General features: G+C 45.4%; 2 protein-coding genes across 3 annotated transcripts in view; both read right to left on the bottom strand.

Annotated features, from left to right (window-relative positions):
- The window catches only part of LOC144753219 (short-chain dehydrogenase/reductase family 42E member 1-like), an 85,720-nt gene that overhangs the window by 40,315 nt on the left and 20,951 nt on the right, over nucleotides 1-24,454 (bottom strand). The gene's annotated exons all lie outside the window — the stretch shown is intronic.
- The window catches only part of MOCS3 (molybdenum cofactor synthesis 3), a 37,225-nt gene continuing 20,977 nt past the window's right edge, over nucleotides 8,207-24,454 (bottom strand). For both annotated transcript variants that reach the window (XM_078640975.1, XM_078640967.1), the window contains exon 3: nucleotides 8,207-10,272. In XM_078640975.1, coding sequence (XP_078497101.1) covers nucleotides 8,816-10,243 — 1,428 coding nt within the window. In that variant the 5' untranslated portion in view covers nucleotides 10,244-10,272 and the 3' untranslated portion in view covers nucleotides 8,207-8,815. The remainder of the gene's footprint in view (nucleotides 10,273-24,454) is intronic.

The following is a 24,454-nucleotide window of genomic DNA, read 5'->3' on the forward strand; positions in this document are numbered from 1 at the left end:
CATTAAAGTTGGGCGAAGACATGTTCTTGGAACTACAAGACAATTAAGGGCAGCGTTGTGTGGGGTTTCTCTTTGGTATCTCTTGAACTTCCGTAATCATTCACGGGGACTTCATTTATCTGCGCTGCCACTGAATACAATGGTATGTAGGAGGGATGCCGGTCGGATAACTGCTCGGATGTCATGCATTAACCCAAGGTGTATTAATGTTTGAGAGTTCTTTGTTTTAGGTACAGTACATGGCCCGTGTGATGTCCCAGGGGTTATTAAGGATCAGAGTCATATTTATTTTTACTTTTGCTTGTACAGTCTGTTCATGCTATTTTTGTTAGTTCTATTCCCAGGGGCGGCTGGTGACATTTGAAAGTGGTGAGCCGTAAACTAATTTGCATATTGCACCGCAGCGAGCGAGCCCGAACCACCATGCATCCATCCATACATCATTCATGCATCCACCCACCCTGCATCCATACATCATTCATGCATCCACCCATCCATCCACCCACCCATCCTGCATCCATACATCATTCATTCATGCACCCACCCATTCATTCACCCATCCATCCACCCATCCATCCATCATGCATCCACCCATCATGCATGCATCCATGCATCCATCCATACATCATTCATGCATCCATCCATCCATCCACCCATCCATCCATCATGCATCCACCCATCATGCATGCATCCATGCATATCCATACATCATTCATGCATCCACCCATCCATCCATCATGCATCCACCCATCATGCATCCACCCATCATGCATGCATCCATCCATCATTCATGCATCCACCCATCCACCCACCCATCCTGCATCCATACATCATTCATTCATGCACCCACCCATTCATCCATCCACCCATCCATCATGCATCCACCCATCATGCATGCATCCATCCATACATCATTCATGCATCCATCCATCCATCATGCATCCACCCATCATGCATGCATCCATCCATACATCATTCATGCATCCACCCATCCATCCACCCATCCTGCATCCATACATCATTCATTCATGCATCCACCCATCCTGCATCCATCATTCATGCATCCATCCATCCATGCACCCATCCATCCACCGAACAATCATCCATCATTCATGTATTTTTATGACCATATACAAATACATTATGGACTCTAACAAGCCTTTAGAATCGATGTTGAAGGATGTGCCAGTTTACATATTACATCACCCCTACCTTTTTATGCTGGAAACCTTCTACCGCCCATGTATTTTTGCCATCCTGTAAGCCCTAGGTATGTACTATACAAATTCACATACAAACATACACCAACATGCATGTAATAATAAATGCATATATCATGCTATTCCGCCTCTACCAATTGTTAGCATTTTGAAATTTTATAACCTTAGTTCAAAGAGTACATTATATTTGTAGATAGACTGTATCGAGGCAGAGACTGTTGAGAAAAGTGCGTAAGAGATCGAGAAGAAGGAAAGTGACTGACAGAGAAAGTGTGAAAAAGAGAAGGAATTCATAGAGAATAAAGGAAGAGGACGAGGCCAGATTGAAAGAGAAAGAGTGCGTATGATAGATATTGAGACAAAGCGAAACACTGAGAGGGAGCGACTGACAAAGAGTGCAAAAGAAAAAGAGAGATTGAGACGGAAAGAGTGTCAGGAAGAAGCTGAGGCATAGTCAGAGAGAGAGTAGCAAGCAGGTTCAGAGCGGCGTGGAGCAGTAACGGGGCGGGGGGGAGACAGGTGGCAGAGGGGGAGGGCGGCACGGAGCTTTGAAAACAGAATAATAAAGACGAGTGAGAAAAAAGCTAAGAAATAAGGGAGATGTGTTGAACTGAGAGGGTAACAAATATGGGACGTGGTAGACGAAGAGACGAGACGACTGGAGTAATGCACTAAAAACACACACTCTTACCTTGCTGCCGGTCCCGGTCCGCGCCATCTCTGGGCTCTGCTGCCCACACGTCACAGGCTCACAGCGCCCCTGGCCAATCCTGGCGCCAGGGGCACAGGTACCCTCTCGCCCGCAGCACGCCCATTAGGGCTCCTGATGGGCATGCGCAACGCCGCAAAAACACAAGTGCGCATGCGTGGGCACGGGTGAAAATTCACCCTCCGTCCCCACGAATGCGTACTTGTGTTGCCGCCTGTACAATCATGTCAATCAATCAACATGACGCCCGGCCGGCGGTCTGACGTCATGTTGATTCATTGACATGATTGTCATGAGGGAGCTGCGGGCGGCGTCGGGCAGGGGGGCTACGCCCCCACGCCCCAATGGACGAACCGCGCCTGTCTATTCCTGCAACAGTTCTCTCATGTAACGTAACTGGTTCTATTGTACAGTGCTCGGACACTTTTGGGTAAAGTCCGCGCTTTATAAAAATGCATTAAATAAAAAAAAAAAAAATAAATAAACTAAGGAAGGTATAGCAAGAATCTTGTGAGAGTAGTACGTTACTTACACTGTTTATAGCTTTGCTCTTTTGTTGTTACAGGTTCTTTCCCCCCCCTGTACCTTCCCTCTCCGTTCCCTCGCCTGATCACTCCAACACTCTGTGATTATATTAGGGTGTTGGTGATATCAGGAGGTTGACCCTTTCTTGCTGCAACTGGATTCCGCGGAGCGTAACCGGACATTACCAGCAAAGTAAATGCAAGTAAATCAATGTATCCACAGTCTGAGATGACCAGCAACATCCTAAAGACACCCGACGAAAAGAAAAGGATCACAGAACGATGACCTTGTTACTTTCAGCTGGGAATAATGGATGCCGGGTTATAAAAGTACACCAGCCACTGGGTTCGAAGTCTTTTCAACTGCCTACAGACGGCACAAATCATCAAACTAGACATTTATGGTGTTCAATAAATTATCAGTTATATGAAGTTTGTTTCAGGGATTTCACTGGCTTTGATAACAGCCTTTAATAATAGGGCATAGGGATGCAAAGGGGGTTGAATACTAAGTGGTGTGCTTCTTGTATAAGACTGCATTGTGAGGGTTTCACTACAATCTCTTTCTTTGTTTTCGCTTATCATTTTGTAAGTATGCCAATATTATCTATGAACATTTCTCCTACTTTTTATTTGCATATTTCCCCTTAGGAAGATATTCTTTTTCTCCTGTCATGTCTCCACAGGGAAGTTGGGAAGTGTCCCTAAAGGGTCAGAGTGCATCCACAAGGCTTTAAAGTTAGTCGCAATCTACTAGTTAGGAACGAAGACTGGACCAGGCTTAAGACTCAAATACTCTGACAAATTAGAACTGTAGAATGCATCACTTCAGTATGATGTGCCCTTTATCAGGTACCACTGACATGCTACATCTGGCACTTAGCATTACAAATTTAGCCATACATGGCCTAGAATTTAGCCATACATGGCCTAGGGATGAATTGCTAGACTCTTAGCTTGTTAAATATCACTTAATGTTCAACAACTGCTCTATGTCCCTCACCATCAGCATGGCCTAATAAGACAGCAATTCTCCAGGGTAAAAATATTACACTATGTTCAGGTATCCTCAGACACACCCACTCTATAAACCGGTACCAGCCCTTTAGGAAAGCCCTCAAATTCTGGGTCTTTACTATGGAATAAGTCTGCACATTCTCCTCCAGACTTGTGCTTTGGTGTACCAGCAAAAATGACCACAGAAAACCAGATTTAGTAGGTCTGAGAGCAAGACACATTTTGATGTAGAAGTGTGGCTCAATGGTTAGAGCGGCAGACCCTGATGCAGAGGTCTAGCCTGGGACCAGGGTTCAATTCCCCGCCTCGGCGGGTCTTGGGCTCAAAAATTCCACGGACCTGATAATTCTCGCCTCGGTGCCTATTCCAATCATGGAGTCCCACTCTGCAACTCTGGGCAATAGCTTGCCTAATCTCCACAACGGCCCCCACACAATGCTAAGGATGCCTGGCCTCGCCCAGGAGTGGACACCTCACAGGGAAAGCCAGGATGGGTTCCACGGCGGTATTCGTACAAGCGCCTTGAGACACTTGCGGGTGAGTAGAGCGCTATAAAGGTATCAATTTACATTTACATGTACAGATATTCAAGACATAAGCCACCAGGAGGAGCAGACAGATCTGTGATTTGTATCCACTAACAGAATGGCAGACAAATAGCAAGCTGAATCATGCAGTGGAAGACAGACCCACAGCAGTATCATTGCCCTACACAGTAGGGTGCAGTGCCTCAGTTCAAATCTAAATTGTCTACACATAGTGGCCAATTCTGATTGGTTGAAAGGTGGTCAGTGAGAATTGCTATAACAACCTGCTGTTTATTCCAACCAAACTGGATGTCCATTAAACAACCACTCAATAATTATCCTTCCTATTATTTAGACCGTACTGATTGGGCACTTGGGTCCATATTGCTGAACTTGCTTTGCAAGTTTGCCAAGAACAGTGGGCCAGATGTACAGAGCATTTTTTGGTCGTCTAACAGCCCAATTTGCACATTTTGCCCATTTGCAAACCGGAAATATGCTCTTTCAAATGTACAAAATGTGATTCAATAACTTGTTACGGAATCGCATTTTGCATTCATAATTCAGTATTTGGAAGGGAGTATTTAGAACATCACTTGCAAATACCGAATCAGTACGGTATGTATTACTCTTTAGCGACTGAATTGTGGTCGCAATCAGTAATACTTTACCACCAGTTAAAAACTGGTGGTAACCCTTTCACAAAGAGGAAGGGACCCTATCCCCTTTGGGAATTTAAATAATATTTTAAAGAGCAGACAGTAGTCCCACGGACCACTGCCTACTCTTAAATAATGTACCTGCAAGGTTTCATTTTTTTCTTTTTAAACTAATTCTGTTTTCCTTTAAGGAAAACGGGCCAAATAAAAAAAACAAAAAAACTGCTTTATTAAAAAGCGATCATAGACATGGTGGTCTGCCGACCTCAGCAGGCAACCATCACTGTAATGGTTGTGATTTCTAATGGGTCACAAACTGAAATCTATCTACCTCAATATTCATGAGGTAGGTGATATGTGACCCACAATGAACCCCTTAATGAAACTTAATGAGTTTCATACATTAGGAATACCCATTTCCTAACTACGATTCTGAGATAATCTCAATTAGGAAATCGGTACAACTAATGTTAATACTTTTAACCCAGTGTCCCTTTGAAGCTCTTGAAAATCTGTAGGTCTGGAACCTTGGGAAGCCAGCTGTCAGTGACCAGATACTGACCGCTTTTGTGTGTGTTAGTGAAGGGAATCAGTCCAGCGATGAAAAGCAAGGAAATTAAATGCTTGGAGTTGTCATTGAGGTGCCTACACAATTTTAGGCACTCAACAGTGTCAGACTTGCATTGCTCATAACACAATTTGAATGTTATTATACAATAAGCTTTTTCTGAAAGGATGGTAAGGCTATGGAGCAGTGAATTACATATCTGAATGGTGGCCCCATGTCAAGTGAGATACCAGAAGATAATAATGCCCTAGTAACAAACTGATCTGTGATTAAATTAGTAGCAGGTGGGCAATCAGTCAAATTTCAAGGCTGTTGGTATGGGGCAGAATTAGTAACATGTTATTCTTGACTCTGAACGAGTATTACATTCTAGCTGTGCCTCCAACAGTAGAGGTAAAACTCCCTGCCACATAAGTGACACCCATGGTATTGGTTACTGAAATGATGATAAATTGGCATGAAAAGCGGAATCTCTCTCAATTACACTAATACATGCGAGTGCTTAGTGAAAATGGCAAGCTCGAGTTTGGTGGCCGAATGTATTTGCTAAAAATGAAAATCAAGCATTTTGCTGCATTCTTTTTCTCTTGCCAATTACATTGTTTTTTCTGTGGTAATTAAGCATGTTTATCCAAACTGAACATTTTCTGATTCATGGTGGAATGTCTACATTTCAGAAACTGACAGGCATGTAAATCAGACAGAACTGTTGCATTTCTGAAGTATATTTAAAGCGGATATTTGAGGGATACTTCATGCAGAGCTCAAGAGAATTTATGCAGATTTTGGGACTTTTCTATCAGAAGCCACTTACTTCTGAAACAGTTATTGGCACACTTAAGTAGAGGCGTTTCATTACCTAAATTGATGCTATATCAGATATTAAACACGAGTGCTCTATTAGGCCTTAGCATAGAATATTGGTAAACACTGTCCGCTCTCTGGCCCTGTAGCTAGGTTATATTGAGCAGTAGATTTGGCATGAACATTGATTCACCAAAATGTCAAGGATAGCGGAAGTAACATCACATACCCTTTGACCTTATTGACATCAAAGGAAATGAAATCATATGACCTTTGACCCTGATGATTCTTCCCAGGAAGTTATGTTGCTTGACCTTAACCTGGATGATATTCCTTTAATTGACAAAACTTAAGTTACATTATAACTATCATTAATATAAAAATACAACACAAACGCCTCTCATGGATACACTTCTCTTAGGGTGCTGCCATAATCTTTGAAAGTGATGGGGTGTAATACAATAGTTGCCCTAAATTGTACTGAGCAAAGCAAATAAACCAGAGCTCTTTCTGAATGGGCCTCGAGGGTAAGGGATACTCTCCACATGAAACTTTTGAAAATAACTGGGTTAAATAGTGTATTTTACAGCAACATTTCTGTTAAAAAGCAATTGGCAACGAAAGGGCGCTCGTTAAATATATGACCCTTCATGATGTATCAAGCAAATGAAACCTGCCGTTCCATAGGAGTAGACCACCTTTTTTTTCCTTCTTCAAAATGTGCTATGGGAGCCCCCATATGCCAAAAATAACCTCCATGGTGCCAAGGTCAGCATTCTGCCGTGGTTGCCCACTTATGCCAACAATTACATATAATATACCACTCCTAAAATTTTGCTATTCACGTTATGCATGCACCATGGGTGACCCTTATGTCAAACTTTACCTTTTGTATGATAGTGCTAGCATTTTGTCATGGTTGTCCCCCTCATTTATGCCACAACTTTCATCCTTTATACCAAGAATCGCGTCCAACGTCCTAGCACTAGAATTTAGTCATGGGTCTCCCAGACCAATAATTACTGCCAGTATGCCTGTGCCGGGCTTTTGCCATGGATGTCCTATTCCCGGTCGAGGTCTGTAAATAATTGCCTCCAGCATGCCAACGCCAGTATTTTTCCAGGGCCAAAAGCACTCGCAAGCATATTACCACATTCTCATTCATGCCTGTTTACATTAAATAACTCGCACTTATTCTCACCTTCACCCCTCTTAATCATTCCCACCACCTTGCACTCAAATTCTCACTCGCTTGAGCAATCTTGCACTCACTTACACATTGTCCCTCATTCCTAAACTGATTTTTTCACACCTCACACTGACTTACTCTCACTCTTACTTTCACTTCATAATTCTCACTCACCGACTCACTTTCTGACATTTAATCACATTTATTGCCAGTCCTATCACGGACGGTCACTTTCACACACTTGCTCACACAAACACGCCTATCAAATGAACACACTCTCACCCGCGCGCATGCACACTACATTAAAAAATACTTTAAACTTACCTGATGCTCCAGTTTTTATTTCCACTATTAATGAATAATATACAATTATTCACTGTTATGGTAATTAAAAACAAGCTGAAACGTAGGAAGACAAGGCCGCACCTGTCTTTTTTGTGCTGCAAAGGCAGTGGCTAGGGTCTCAGGGAATAGCCCAGGGCCAGGGGACGCAATTGCGGCTCCTAAATGACGTACATGAGATTTGCTTTTCACTCCAGTAGGATTTGTCCAACTCTGCTGTTTGTGGTCCGCGATTGAAAGATTTGTTTAACTTTCGATTTTTGCTCCATTTCCTTCCAAGGTGACTCAGTCATTACACATGTCTTAGAGAATCTACTTTGAAAGGGCAGGATGGACAAAAGAAGCAAAGAAATCTTTCATATATATTTTCTAAAAATAAAAATAGAAAGGTGGACAATTTGGACTTTTAGAAAATATCTATAAATATTGTGCTGCGAAATACACCAGTTGGCCCAGTTCATTCTTCAAATGTTTCTCAAGAATGAGAACTACCCCACATCATCTTAAAGGAACTAAGCAGTGTTCAGTCCAAGTTGAGGTAGGTATTTATGACAGACCATGTGTCAAAGTTAACGATTTGCTACTGAACAAAAGAGAACTAAAAAAAGAAGATAAGATTAGCCAAAAAGTGGGGATAAACGTGGGTCTTGCATATATTGTATTTTATTGAAACTTTCTAAGGAAGTTACTTTTTTATGCACCGATTCTAAACAAATTTAACTGCTCCTAAAAAGCTCTGGCCACTGGTTATTTCCTGTATTCCCATTTACCAACCAAACGACCGTTAGTCTCTGGTTTAGCTACCTTATTTTTATTTCACATAACAGATTTATCACAAACAAAAACAGTGTTTGGACTTTGAATCACAAATCAGTTGAACCGTTGGGTACGCTTGTAAGGTTTTAAAGCATATATATATATATTGTACATTGAAAAAGAATTATGAATATTGCACATAATGAATGTGAGAAAATAGTGTTAAATCTTGGGGGCCCTGACCAAATGATTTTACAAAGCACGGGATTTGATCTGAAAACTTTTGAGACAACCGATTTAAAGGATGTTAACATGGTAACAAAAGAATTGTAATCAATCAAATGAATGCAAAATATAGATTAAAAACCCATTCTAAAACGTGTTCAAGTAGACCGTATCAGAATACAGACAAGATTAATCTCCTGGAAAACAATATTTAGCAGCATTTTTCTTTTATCAGTCTTTCATTTTCAGGATAAAGACACGATTTTCTTAGATTATCAATATTGAGGAAATGTTGCATCTACTTTGTTTGCCCAAGCCATTAATCCACCAATGATGTCTTTTGCGATCAAGAAATCCAGCTCATTTCCAGAGAATTCCTCCAGAATTTTAACTGCTTTCTGCGAGTCATTCCCCAATTTGCAAATAACATACACTGGAAAAGGTTCTGCTCCATTGGCCAATTCTTTTTGTTGTTCCATTGCTTGCCTTAGAAGATGGACATATTGTTTATTTTTTTCTTCCAACTTTCTCAAGGGAACGTGGACTGAATGAGGGAGGTGACAGATGTCCACCTCAGTTTGTGGCCGAACGTCCAAAAGTAAGTGAGCGACCTGGTTGTCCATTATCTTCTTGTATTCTTGTGTTGATATTCGCTCATGTGGGGACAGCAAACACAAAGATCTGCACTTATCGGATGCCGATGACCCGCAAAACGCCTCGTAATCTTGTAGAACTTGCACAGATGGATTCTCTCCACAGACAGCACAGTCACTTTTTTTAGGACGCATCTTGATATTACGAAATCGTCCATCGACAGCATCAAACATCATCAAAGTTTGGCTGAAGGAGGAGCCCATTCCCGAAAGCATCTTTAATATTTCCAGAGCCTGCATCAGGCCCAGAATTCCAGGGACGACCCCAAGAACTCCACCATCTGCACAATTAGTCACTGTCTCAGCTGGTGGTGGTTTTGGAAAAATGCATCGGTAGCAAGGACCCCCATTATAATTGTACACTGTGAGCTGTCCCTCGAGTCTGAGAGCACTGGCAGAGACCAGTGGCTTGCCCATAAGAACACACGCATCATTGATGAGATACCTGGTGGGCACATTATCTGAACAATCAGCGATAATGTCATACTGTTTAACAAGCTCTAGTGCAGTCTGGGAATTTAAAGTCATATGGTAAGGAATGTATTCTACAGAGGAATTCAATAGTTTTAGTGCTGATGCAGCAGACACAGATTTAGATATGCCTTGCTTGTTCTCGGAATGCAAAATCTGCCTGTGTAGATTGCTCAATTCAACAACATCATGATCCACAAGTCCTAGTCGGCCAATGCCTGAAGCAGCCAGGTACTGGGCAAGAGGGCACCCAAGACCTCCACAGCCAACCACTAGAACAGAAGAGTTTGCAAGACTGAGCTGTCCTTTAACACCAATCTCTGGAAGAACGAGCTGTCTACTATAGCGCCATATATCCTCATTCGTTAGGCTGGACTTTGCTTTTAAAGAGGGCAGTTCTGACAGTGGATGACATACAAATGGTAGATATGAACTGCAGGTTGACTCCTCTTGCAACTGCACAAGTCTCTTTCTAAGTGCGTTCACCTCTTCCTCTTTCGCCAAGAGCTCTTCCCTTAGCTTGACTATGTCGGTCAAGTTCATTGCAGTTACACAAGATTCCTTCCCCACAGGCAGCATATGGCAAAATCAAAGTCCTCAAAAAGTTCCTGCAGTACAAGGGAAATAAAAAGTTAAGTTCTGGTTGAACATGCACCTTATTGTGTGCATTCCCCCTTTCTTAGTTAACATCTATAGCCACACTGTTTCTGCTATATTTGGCAGTCACTAGCATGTCGGTTTATGGTTAGTATGCACAAATATTAAATACACTGCAAATCTTAGTGAAAAAAATTAAATATATAACAGACCTGTTGTGATGCCATAAAGATTGTGTGGAGGGGGGGGGGGGGGGCGGTGGGAAGGTCGGTCAACTGTGAAGAACAGGAGGGGATCTAAAATAGCATTTGCAATAATAACAAGTTACTTACCTTTGGTAACGCCTTATCTGGTAGACCTGATTCCTTGCCTTAGAATTATCCCCAGAAGTGAAACTTGAACCGTAATTGTTATGCATCGTTCGCCTCCACGTGGTGTCCGTTCTGGAAGTGATGTGTGTGATGCCTATGTAGGCACCACCCCAGCGCACTGACATCAGTTTCTTTTTGTGACATTCCACGCCAGGAGAGCGGAGCCAGGAAGAATAATGACTAATGGTGTATGAAACTAGGGCCCGGATGAGGAAAAGGCCCTGTACTTAAAATAAGTTTGCAGAGAGGGGAGGAATGTGCAGCTAGATAGTCTCTCCAATAGATAAAGCGTTACCGAAGGTAAGTAACTTGTTCATCTGAGAGTAACTTCTAGCCGCAGATTCCTTACCTTGGAATAGATATACGACCATTCCTCGCCGAAGGAGGGTCTGCAAACCTGATTTAGACTAGAAAGTCCTGCAGGACTGAACAGGCAAAGAGCCACCCGGATGGACCGGAGTGTCCAGGCAGTAGTGCTTGGTGAACGTGTGCAGTGAAGCCCACGTTGCAGCCCGACAGATGTTCAGGACCTTTACTTAGTGTGCTAACGCAGCTGTCGCAACTAATGCTCTGGTGGAATGAGCACACAAGCTCTCTGTGGGTTGCTGCTAGGCCATTGTGTAGTAGATCTTAATACAGAGCACAACACACCGGGAGATGGTGGATTTCTGCACGTTCTTCTCTTTCTTGACTCCGACATAACTCACAAAGAGCGGACTGTCCACCCGGAATGGTTGTGTGCAGTCAAGGTAGAAGGACAACGATCTTAGAGGAATGAGGCAGAACGTAAAAGGTAGGCAAGGAGATGGACTTGCCTCGGTGGAACGGGTGACTTTCTTCGGCAAGAAGCATACTCTAGTCAAAAGGACCAGTTTGTCTGCGTAAAGAGAGATGTACGGAGGCAGAGATGTCAGCACCTGCAGTTCACTGACCCTCGGCCCATGTAATTGTCACTAGGAATGCGTCTTGATGGTGAGGAGCCTAAGAGGGCAGTTATGAAGTGGCTCAAACGGAGCACACATTAGAAAGCAAGAACCAAATTGAGGTCCCACTGAGGCATAATGAAGGGAACTGGAGAAAACCTGTGCTAAATACCTTTAAAGAACGTATGTACAATAGGGGACTTAAATAGGGCGGTGTGATCTGACAGCTGCGGAAAGGCTGAAATAGCAAATAAATAACCCTTCAATGTGCCCAATGCAGAGCCCTCCTGGGACAGAGTAAGGCACAAAAGAATTTGGGAAAAGGGTGCAGTTAAGGGGGTCAACCTGTTGCACAAGTTACTACTTGTGTAACGATATATCTGTAAGAAACATTAGTTAGTGTTAGATTCCTTACCTTAGAATATCCCCAGGCGTCAGACTGGATCCAGAAAGTTTTTCGTCAGCAGTACCCCTCCGCGCGGTAGGTGGCGTCGTGCGGCTCCGCGTCCATCGCTGTCGTCCTAAGCGCCGAGATGACGTCACGGAGACTACTTAAGCGCCACCAATGCGTGCGGACGTAAGTTCTGTACACGACTTTCCGCGCCAGGAACGCAGAGCCATGCAAGAAACTGACCACTGGTGCCATGAAACTAGGGCCCTGAAAGGGATAACCTTAACCCTAGCAATCAGTTTGCAGAACGGGGAGAATGGGTGGGGCGGTAAGGAATCTATCACTAACTAATGTCTCTTACAGATATATTGTTACACAAGTAGTAACTTGTGCATCTGAAAGAGACACGTTAGTGATAGATTCCTTACCTTAGAATAGATACCACAGCAATACCAACCCCGTGGAGGGTCTGCGAATAAGATTACACCAGAAAGTCACGGAGAACAGAACGGCCAAAGAAGACTTCTCTCCGGACTTGACTGTCAAGGCAGTAATGCTCTGTAAACGTGCGCAGCGAGGCCCACGTAGCTGCCTGACAAATGTCCTGCAAGGGAACGCCGCGTCCCAAGGCAATAGTGGCTGCCGTTGCACTGGTAGAATGGGCACGGAGCCATCTTAGCCAACTAGTAACATGCTTTGATGCACTAGAACGACACGCCGAGAGAGAGTTAGTTTGTGCACGGTCCGACCTTTTTTGGCACCCATGTAGCCAACAAAGAGCTGGTCATCCACCCAGAACTGTTGTGTGCGCTTCAGATAGAAGTAAAGCGCACGTTTTGGGTCCAGACGGTGGAGCTTCTCTTCCTCTTTTGAAGGAAGCGGAGGCAAAAAGAAGGTGGGCAAAGTGATGGTCTGCCCGACGTGGAAGGGCGTGACAACCTTTGGCAGGAAAGAAAGAAAGGTCCGTAAAACCACCTTGTCCAGATGAACAGAAAGGAAAGGAGGTTTAGAAGAAAGAGCCTAGAGCTCACTCACTCTTCTGGCAGAGGTGATAGCTACCAGGAAAGGCTTATTAAGAGTGAGAAGACATAAAGGACAGTTATGAAGGGGCTCAAAGGGAGCGCACATCAGATAGGTCAAAACAAGGTTTAAGTCCCATTGAGGCATTATGAAAGGCACGGGAGGAAACGTGTATAATGCCTTTGAGGAAGTGGTTAACAACCATGGACTTAAAAAGGGAAGGCTGATCTGGAAGCCGTAGAAGGGCTGAGATGGCCGAAAGATAACGTTTGATAGTGCCAGAGCAGAGCCCTGCTTGGCGAAAGAAAGACTGAACAGAAGGACCTCAGAAAAAGGGGCAGAAAGGGGATCCACAGCCTTCGCTGTGCACCATGCCACAAACTTGTTCCACCTGCAGGCGTATACCGTCTTAGTGGAGGGACGCCTGGCTGCCAGAATGACATCACAGACTTCGGGAGGAAGATCGAAAGCTGTCAACTGTCGCCGCTCAATCTTTACGCATGGAGGTGGAGGCTTGTCCCCTGCTGCTGCGACAGAAAATCCTCCCGAAGAGGCAGTCGGAGAGGGGGATCGATCGCCATGCGGAGTAGCTTGTGATAGTAGTATCTTCGTGCCCAATCCGAAGCACAAGGATGACTTGGGCCCGGTCGCGCCGAATCTTCTTCAGCACTCTGGGAAGAAGTGGTATAGGCGGAAAGGCGTACAACAGACCGCAGCTCTACTCGCGCCGAAAAGCGTCACCGAGCGAGTGCCGCCTTGGAAATTCTAACGCGCAGAACTGATGACATTGCGCATTCTCATCGGTGGCGAATAGATCTAAAGAGGGTCTCCCAAGTGCAGAAAGAGACCTTGTGCCACGTCCAAGTTCAGACGCCATTCGTGATCCATCATGCGCCGGCGGCTGAGTTCGTCCGCCCTGGCATTCAGAGAGCCTGCCAGGTGTTGAGCCACCAAGGTGATGCCTTGATGTTCCAGCCATGTCCCGGACTCGCTGCTCGGGGGGATAGACCTGAAACAGTGTTGAATCGAGAACCGCTCTGATGAAGGGGCGCTGAGAGGGACTCGGGTGCGACTTTGGCACGTTGATGGAGAACCCCAGCAAATGCAGGAGGTCGGCCCTAGTCTGGAGGTGGGAGACGACTGCCTGGGGTGAGCCGGCCTTCAACAACCAGTCGTCGACGTGGGGGAAAACAGACACCCCTGACCTGCGCAGATGAGATGTAACCACAGCCATCACTTTCGTGAACACCCGAGGGCGTTGGTAAGGCCGAAGGGGAGCACGGAAAATGCTCCTGGCCTACTGTGAACCGCGGGTAACGCCGGTGGGCCGGCATGACAGGGATGTGAAAATATGCGTCCTGCAAGTCCAACACTACCATCCAGTCTCGAGGGCAGCCAAGACCTGAGCCAGAGTCAACATCTTGAACTCTCCTTCCAGGTCCAAGATGGGGCGCAGACCCCTTTTCACCTTCTTGGGGACCAGAAAGTAGGGGGAACAACAACCACGTCCTACTTATGGCCCAGGAGCGCGCTTGATGGCCCCCTTGGCCAAGAGGGCCGTGACTTCCTGTTGGAGAAGCGAGAAGTGATCCCTCGACATGCGGTGGAACTAAGGTGACATTGCTGGGGGGAAGGGGCAGACTCGAAGGGGAGGGAGTAGCCCCTTCGGACAATTTGCAGCACCCACCAGTCTGAAGTGACAGAGCGCCAGTGGGGGAGGTGATGTTGAATCCTGCCGCCAACCGGTGTGGGGTGCACTCCAAAGCTTGGACTAGGAAGGCTTTGAGGCGGATGCTACGGGAGTGGGGGTGGACTGACCAGCATGCTGGCCCCCTGTGGCGCCACGGCATGGCGGCAAGAAACTCTTGCACCTGGGCCGGAGTCGCCAACGGACTCGGGTAGGCAGCGGGACTCTCAGGCTCCAACAGAGCTGTGGGGAAAGGAACCCTGGGCTCCTCGTCCGGAGACCGACGGGGAGAGGTCAGAGAGGGTACACGCTTCTTCGACTTTTTCTTGAGACATCTCTTACCCGATTCCGAGGGTGAAGACTTGGACCCTGAGGAGCGATGATGATGGCTCCGCGGTCGGTCCCTCGAGCGACCCCTGGACCTCGAATGGAACGGAGACGACTGCCGGGCCTCCAGCAGCTTTCAGGAGCGCTCCTGCAAAGCCTTTGGAGCCATGGCCAGACAGTCGGAACATGACCTGGAGTCATGGTCGCGCTCCAGATAGTGGTGACAGACGCCATGGGGGTCGGCCATTAACATCGTACGGCGGCAGGCCCGCAGGATTTAAACCCAGGCCTCCCTACGTGGCACCGGGAGTCAAAATCTCAAAAAGAAGTAGAGGCAAAAGTCTCAAAAAGTTAGTCAAAAAGTGACTAGAGTACATGCTCTAACCGGATCTGGGCTTGCTGGCGCGGAAAAAGAAAGAACTGACCTCAGCGCGCATAGGTGGCGCCTAAGTAGTCTCCGTGATGTCACCTCGGCGCTTATGACGCCAGCGACGGAGCCGCACAACGCCACCTATTGACGCTCAGGGGTACTGCTGATGAAAAACTTTCCAGATCCAGTCTGACGCCTGGGGATATTTTAAGGTAAGGAATCTATCACTCACGTGTCTCTTTCAGATGGTCTGTCCACCTTGCCACAAACTTGCTCCAATAGCCAGTGTATGCCATCTTGGTGGAGGGACGTCGAGCTGCCACAATAACATTACAGACTTCGGGCAGAATGTCAAAAGCCATCAACTGTCGCCGCTCAAACTCCAAGCACAAAAGCAGAGCATTGACAGTTTTGGGTGGAGAACACTTCCCTGCTGCTGCTTCCTACCGAAGGGGAAGCCTGATCGGAGGACCGATGGACAAGCTGAACAGCTCGGGATACCAGACTGTCGGAGCCCAGTCCAGAGCAACAAGTAGGACTTGGGCCCAGTCGTTCCTGATGTTCTTGAGAACTCTGGGAAGGAGTGTATTGGCAAAAAAGCATACTGGAAGCCAGAGATTCACTCAAAATGAAAAGGAGTCTCTGAGCGAGAGCCACCTTGGAAACGCCATTGTTCCAAACTGATGACATTGCGTGTTCTTGGAGGTGGCATACACATCTAACCAAGACTCTCCCCACTACTGAAAGAGACCTTGCCCCACCTGCGGTTGGAGATGCCATTCGTGATCCACTAGGCATCTTCGGCTAAGTTTGTCTATTCAGAGAGACCCCCAGGTGTTGAACCACCAGGGAAATGCTGACGTTCTAGCCATGTCCAGAGACACAGGGCCTCTTGACAGAGTTCATGGCCCCACTCCGGCCTGTTTGTTGCAGTACCACATGGCTGTGACTTTGTCCGTAAACACCTGTAATATCCTTCCCTTTCTGGAGGGTAGAAAGGCTTTCAATGCCAAACAGATCGCTCGGAGCTCCAAGAGGTTGATGTGGAGTCCGGATTCCGCCGGAGACAAGAGTCCAGGGGTCCAGGGGTCCGCCGCTGATCCAATTGTGGTTCATCAGCCACCACTGCAGATCTTTTGCAGTGTCCTCCAAGATCTGGACCATGTCGGAGAGATTTCCCTGATGCTGTGCCCATAGGAACTTCAGGTCCCACTGCAGAGTCTGAATATGCCAGCAGGCATAAACCACAAGCAGGATGCAGGAGGACATGGGGTCCAGCAACTTCAGAACCGGTCTCACCAAAATCCAGGATCGAGGCGGAAACATCGGTATCATATCCTGAATATCTTGGCCTTGCCGTTCAGGAGGATAGTTCCAAAAATGCACTCTGTCCAAAACGGCTCCTATGGAGGGGAGCATTTGAGAAGGGATCAGGTGTGACTTTGGTACATTGATAGTAAACCCCAGCGAGTGCAGGAGGTCTGCTGTAGTCTGGAGCTGGGAGATGACTGCCTTGCAAGAGCTCCCCTTTAACAGCCAGTTGTCGAGATTGGGGAAGACTGGCACCACTGATCTCCTCAGATGAGGTGCAACCACCGCCATCACCGTGGTGAACACCCGGCGGGTGCTGGTAAGGCCAAAAGGGAGCACAGCAAATTGTAAGTGCTTGTGGCCCACAGTGAATCACAGGTAACTTCAGGATGGGAATGTGGAAGTATGCGTACTGCAAGTCCAGCGCTACCATCCAGCCTCTCGGGTCCAGGGCAGACAGGATTCTAGCAAACATGAGCTTTCTGAATTTCTCCTTTTTCAGGAAGAAATGGAGAGGATGCTAGTCTAGGATAGGACGAAGGCCTCTGTCGTTTTTGGGCACCAGAAAATAGCAGAAATAACTACCATGATCCAATGTCTGATGCCAGGACCAGCTCTATGGCTCATTTGGACAAGAGAGCCTGCACTTCCTAGCGGAGTAATGAGATGGGGTCTCGTTCAGCCGATTGTATGTATGTGGCATGGGTGGAGGGGTAGTCCCAAAGGGGAGGGAATAGTCCATTTGTATAATCTGGAGAACCCAGTGGTCTGATGTTATTGACCTCCAGTGGTGCAGGTGATGACGTATCCTTCCCCCCCCCACTGGTTGTTCATGATGGTCGAATGGCAAACTAAAGGGGCTTCAAGGCTGCGAGGGGAGTGGTGCACAGACGTGACCTCTGGCTCCCTAATCCAGGAGTTCCATGGGTGCACATCCTCAGCCATGCAAGTACTTAAGTCTGCTGTCCTTGGTGGCTGGACATTTGGAGATGTGGCTGGAAGACCTTTCCATGGCCACGAAAGGAGCGGAAGGCAGACAGTGGTTGACTAAAGGCCATGGAAAGGCCCAAGGAGCTTACCGTATGATTACTGTCCTTGAAGTACTCCAGCGATAAGTCCACCTCATCTCTGAAGAGACTGGCACTATCAAGGGGCATGTCCCCGAGGGAGGTCTAGACCTCCCCAGGAAAGCCAGTAGTAGTCGTCATCATCCAGGCGCGGCTTCGTAAGGCCACAAACTATGAAATGGCTCCGCCTAGCAGGTCAGTTGTGTCAAGCAGCAAGGAGCTTGGGGGAAGCACTACCGCAAGGCCTTTGGGTGCATGGCCTGACTATCAATGCAGGGGTTGGCGTCATGCTCAAGGCACCAAAAGAAGACGAGGTCCGGACACTTCACTGACATTTGCCAGTGAGTGACAGGCGCCACAGGGTCTTGAAACCAGCCTCCCTTGTGGACATCCCTGTGTCACTCAAAAAGGTGACTTGGTGAGGGGGGGGGGGTTAGGGGATAGCTCTTCTGTGCAGACTGGCATGGAATGAAAAGTCTGAAGTCAGTGCACTGGGGTGGTGCCTCTTTAGGAACCACAAATGTTACTTCAGGAGTGGACAACACCACGAGGGGCCGAACAACATCACCTTCCGGTGCGCAGGGGGTACTGCTCATGAAAAATTTCCAGATCAAGTCTGAGGCCAGGGGTTAATTCTAAGGCAAGGAAGCTGCAGCTAAAAGTCTATCAGATAAATGATGTCCTTATGTCCTTTAGCAAGGATGTCTTGTACCCATGTATGGGCATAACGTATGAAATGGATATTGCAATAAATTTAAAACATGCGCCCTCCTGCATTGTAGGTTGGTTAGATGAGAAAAAGAAAACATGTGCCAAAAAACCCCACAACAATAAACTGCTTAATTAATAATTGAAATACTTGCAATATTTTTACAAACCGAGGATTTCAATTGCATTTTGATGGGGCTTAGCATATACCTCCAACTCAATATATTTCCTCCGCTTGAAAACAAATAGATAAAATGCAAACTATGAGATTACAATTTTATTTTGATGCACTGTTCATTTCTTTGAAGATGTTCATTTTTACTTGGAAATCAAATATTTGTTCAGCTCTATAATTTTGCTGGATTAGGCAGTCAGCCAGAGAAGTTTCTAGGTGTCTGGAACAAACTTTGCCTGGGGGTTTGGGATGGAAGGAGGGAGAGGGGGGGGTTTCATCCCCCAAAACATTTTTACAAATTGGAATATACTGGTACAATTTTCAGCACTGTTTCAGTAATAAATGGATCAAATATACAGTTCTTATAGGCATTTATAAAGGAACACTCAAAGCATTTCATAGAATTTCTGTTTTGTACAACAAGTCTGACCTCCGAGGGGGATAGGTGCCAGCCAATACAGCTTGGAATCTCCCCCTTACAATGGAAAACACACAACACCCACATCTGAAAAGTTTTAAAAATAGAATATCAGGCTCTGGAAAATCTACTCAAACACCCCATCAGGAGTAACAAGAGCTATATATATGCCAACCTTTGTCCCTCTTCTATCCCTCTGTTACCCTTTTCAATCCAAATACCTGACTAACATATCCGCCACTCAAATGACTTTCATATTTCACTATACTAATTCAACACTAATCCTTTAATTGGTTCCGGAGTAGAGTGCTACTCGCCAGAAAAGTTCTTCATCACCCCATCAGGGGTAACAGATACTATATAAATGCAAACCCTTTTCCCTCTTCTATCCCTCCGCTATCCTTCTCAAGCCAAATAACGGACTAATATCCACCTCTCAAATGAATTTCATATGTCACTATACTAATTCACCACTAATCCTTATGGGTTCCGGAGTAGCGTACTACTCGCCAAAAAAGTGCTTCAATGCCTCTTCAGGGGTAGTAAGCACTATATAAATGCAATTCCAATACAATACAATACTTGGCGATTTACTATATGGCGACTCAGATTTTCTCAGGGCGTACTATTTTATCCTGTCACATTTGATATAAATTCAAATAAAGAGGTCAGATGTCAGCTTATGTCTTTTTTTTACAAACTGCTGCTTATTTTATTTTCTATGACTGCAAAGTTAAAAGATTTTGTATAGTAAATTGCCCAACAATCAATAAAAGGCTGTAGGTTGTCAGTTTTTTTTTTTTTATCACACATTTAAATCGCCTGTAAAAGAACAGTATAACTATTTAAAAATATAGCAGTAATTAGGCAAGCACATTTTTTGTATTTCAGGAGTGTAATAGAAACAAAGATTTGTATAGGATCAAAGCAAATCAGAACACTTTACTTGGTGATGTGCAAATGATAAATATTTGCAGAAACTCGATTTTTAAAAATGATGGTCTGTACACTATATAGCATTATCAATAAAATTGCAAATCAGTTGCATACCTGCCAACTTGAACAATATCACAGTGAGGAGGGGTCGGGGCCTCTTGCCCAGAAGGACCTAGAAGACACTTCTGAACTCCACCCTGACCCCCTCCCCCCCCCCCAAAGAGCTTGCTGAGGATGGTGCCGATGTCCTGGGGTGTTTTTCTCACCCCTTAACCGACGTCAGCAGTACAAAGTCCTGGAAAATGAGCTGGAAAACCACTAGTTACAGTGGTTTTCAGCTTGTTTTCCCTGCCACAGTGAGATATTGGTTCCTCACCGGAAGACTGTGTGATGGGAGCCGATATTGTGGGTCACAAAGTGGCACAGTGTGAGTTGGCAGGTATGGAGTTTGAAATTTTGTGTTTCTTTCAGTGGGACGTTTGAAATGTTATGTCTCTTTCAGTGGGACATATGCAGACTGTAAATTATAGTGCACTAGCACTTCATGCTTTAAGGATGTATTTATTAAAAATTACAGTTTTTAAACAAGAGCTGAGAAACATGGGGGCTTGATTCCGATTACACATAGAGCAAAAGTTTATTCTATTAAATTAAAAGAGTTTTTATACAGCAGACCTGTTGAGTTTATATATTTCAAGGTGCTCACATATGTGATAAAAGAAGGAAAAGGTGGCTCAGGGAAATAAAATATTTGCCTAGGATCACACAATTTGTGACCTGTTTATGGGTCCAGAGCATTACAGTTAGGTCGAGTAGATTATTCAAGTCACTAGACCTAAAGCTCTGGTAAAAACATTATGATTTTAGATGCCTGAATATGCCAAATTCTACTTTCATTTGTATGCAGCAGTCTCTACAGATTGTGTATACCAGCTTGTAGACTTCAAATCAGTATTGTTAAAAATAAATGCCAGATGACAGTTTGATAGGATGGTATATCCAACCACCAGTTACATTTCAAAATTCACATTCATTTTTGAGGCAAGAGGAGATTAAGTGATGTTCCCAAAATCACAGGATGTTGAGTCCAAGCAGGGAGTCAAACATGGATACAAGTCCCAAAGTCTGCAGCTACGGACCCAATTCCACATCCTCTCCTTAGTATGATAGTGACCTGAAGGTTAATCGAGAGAGTGCATCTTAATTATGGGCTACTCTGCCACATGTACTTCTTCCAAAACCTGATAGGAGGCTCTGAGGTGCGTGGAGCTGCTAAAGATAGCATTCGATTGCAGGGCCCGCGGACACACCACCTACTGAGCTGTCCCTAAATAAAACGGAAGATTACAGCATCTGTGATTGGCCACCGCATAATTTAAACATTTTTACATAGAAGAAAGAAAAAAAAAAAAAAAGACACATTTCAGTCTCACTTGCTCGTCTGCTGCAAACGAGAAGATAAAAACAGATTTTTAGAAATTCGACTAAATGCTGGATAGATTTCTTAATGCCCATGCCATTGCTAAACCTATAACTGCAAAGTGCTGTTGAACAACTTGGTTGGTTTTCTTTCAGGGGTACCATTTGCAACTTAGTGGCCGATTCCGATGTCGTTCAGAAAGGCTCCGAATGGGATTCGGTAATGCATATTCAGATTTGGAACCCTTGGCTCCGAATGGGATTCGGTAATGCATATTCAGATTCGGAACCCTTGTTTCCGAACCAATCGTACACATTTCCCAACAACCCATTACGATGCCCGGAAACTGTTTGGGCAGTCAGAAAGGCATTCGGACAGCCCGAGTCTTTTGGAGCCAAATCGTACAGCTCTATAGACATTGTTTCCGAACTACCATTTCCGGTGACCGATTCAGACAGCCTATCCGATGTGGTCTGCCTGACTCGAAATGGCTGTGGGAATCTGTCTTTGGGCGCCTGTAGCAGGCCCCCCTCCACCCGGGGCCTTCCGAATCGGTCCCGTAGGGGTAGCCATGGGACCCCTCTTCACAACCATGGGGTGCCTGCCACAGGGTGCAAGGTTTTGCCCAACCACCCCTTTTTTCAATGGGAGCCTGTGTTCCCGTTCGGAACACAGGCTCCTATTGAAGTCAATGGAAGTTTGACCGAATGATGTTGGGAAGCATCGTTAATTGGTTGTTCGGAGTCGCAGGACCCAATTCGTTCAGAAACGATTCCGAGACCACATTGTTTGGAACAGTTTCCAAAGGACACTGGAATCGGCCCGTAGTTAGATTTCGATTGTAGGCATGTGAGCACCTCAAATGCACAAATTAGATCGAAATCCAGGGCTTTTTTTGCAGTTTTTTACAGCGTGAACTGGATCCAAAAGGTATTGAAGCACTTTACATTATTAGTTACATTATACGAGGTCACATTCTTTCTTTTTGGGCACGCAAGCATTTTGCCCAAAATCACAGGATGTTAAACCACTGCCGAAACTCGAACATAGTTCCTCATTTGCAAAATCGTGCAGTTCCTCTGGCTGTATCTCCCCCACTAGTGGGAATAAAATACGTGACCCATGAACCGCTTCTGGGCACAGAACCCTAGATACATCTACATTGCTGTTCACTGATTAAAAAAAGCTTGTGTATTCACTTTTTAATTTTTATTTCACAGGGTTATTCTTGCTTTACTTGCATGATTACTTGTGGGTCTATACTTTCATGTCGGCACATAGCTGCGAGGCACTGAACTGATTCAACAGCGGCAGATTGAGACAGGTGCTGGGGCAGATCACATACATGAAGTTTGTCCGTATTGAAAACAGGTACATGACACAGTTAATGTTGGCAGGAAAAGCATTAACGGGGTCATGTTCCTGTTTTCAATACAGACAAACTTCACTCAAATCAATAACCCTTTGCCATTGTTACCGTTTGTTTTGGTTTACACTGTGTATTGTCAATATATGTTTGCCTAGAGTTCCATTTTGAGCACAAATTGTATATATGTTGTTATTTTTGTACAGATTTTTCAATAATAGGCTGTGTTGCTTTGAAAAATTTCTTTTGTGGGTACCTAGTTTTCTTTTTTCTGTTTATATTTGTTATTTATTAAATATCTTTCTTCCCTGAACCATTGAGGTTTTCACATTGTTTAATGGCCCCAGGTTCTGGGTAATAGGGCTGCCCCTGTTGGGTGTCATCTTATTTTGTATCAGGGTGCCTCTGCAGTCACTTGGAGAGCTTTTGCGTATTTCAGACAAATTTGGGGTGGTTTCGGGCTGCAATTGAACTGAAGGAAATCACTGTCGTTTCCAATGGCGGTGCTGGTGGGAACCCCGCAAGAGGACCTTACGTATTGAAGTCTCTGGTGGGAGTTCGGTATGTTTCATTACCTGGCAATTATGGTTGCTCATTCAACAAGCATTTGCAATGCAATAGGTTTCGCAAGTTTAAGCTATTGGTACTGTAAATGACAATCCCTTTTATTTATGTTTTTAAAACGAAAACAAAAATAAAAGGCATTAAAAAGGCATTGTTAGATCAATGATGCTGCCATAACGCCTTAATTACAAAAAACATATCTCAAAAAGGCATCCCCGGCCCACTACCCCATAAAGTGGTTCAAATCTACTCTGGCCGATTCACAAGGAAACTTTGACTAGTAGATTTACTTCTACGCTGTGCATGGATTTATACATTTTAGGAAAGTCATAAAAAGTCCTAGGAGTATGCTTGGTAATGTCTTGTATTATTGTTAATGTCTTGGGAGTGCCCATCAGGCAAAATTAGTTTTCCAGAGCTCTGTGAAAAGTGGAATCCCTGTCCCTCACGTGCTATGGGGGCCTAAATTAGACCTTCTCAGCCTGCAGCAAACGCCACCACAGGCCACGCACTAATTACACGTCTTGCAGAGTTCTGATTTCAGTGACCTTGTTATACACGTCTGCACACAATTAATGAACGCAGCATTGAGGACCCCTCTCAGACCACCACCCAGCCCCTAAACACAGACTTAAGTACAAAAACTATAGACAGCCATACTCCACAAGGAGCAGGCAGTTATTGGACTGATGTTCACGAGACCAGCAGAGCACAGATCAGGACACCCCTCACACAACAGCGCACGCCACACAGACACACGCATTCACCAAATCACCGTGAAAATACTCACAGGCCTGGGTTATCCGGAGCGCTGGCAGGGGTTTCTGGGAGCCATGATGCTGCCCTTTGGCCTTTGTGAGGTGCGAATGACCCGTCAGACCTGACCCCCAGCCCCAGTTCTGCCGCTCCCCCCTCTCGGGCGCCTTGACACCAACACACTGCTGCTGAGGTGCTCGAGTCCCAGGTGCGCGAGGGGATTCGGGCAGGGCAGTGCCAGGGAGTTCTGGGACAGGCTGGGATGGCTTCTCTGTCCCCCTTTCTATCCGGCTCGCTGACAAGTGACATGCTATGTGGCGATAATGGACAACCCGGCTAATTTTTGCCGAAGAATTCGTCCGGGCTGCATCCATTCTTGGACA

Source organism: Lissotriton helveticus, chromosome 1_1 (genome assembly GCF_964261635.1).
Source record: "Lissotriton helveticus chromosome 1_1, aLisHel1.1, whole genome shotgun sequence".
In the NCBI taxonomy this organism is placed as follows: Eukaryota; Metazoa; Chordata; class Amphibia; order Caudata; family Salamandridae; genus Lissotriton; species Lissotriton helveticus.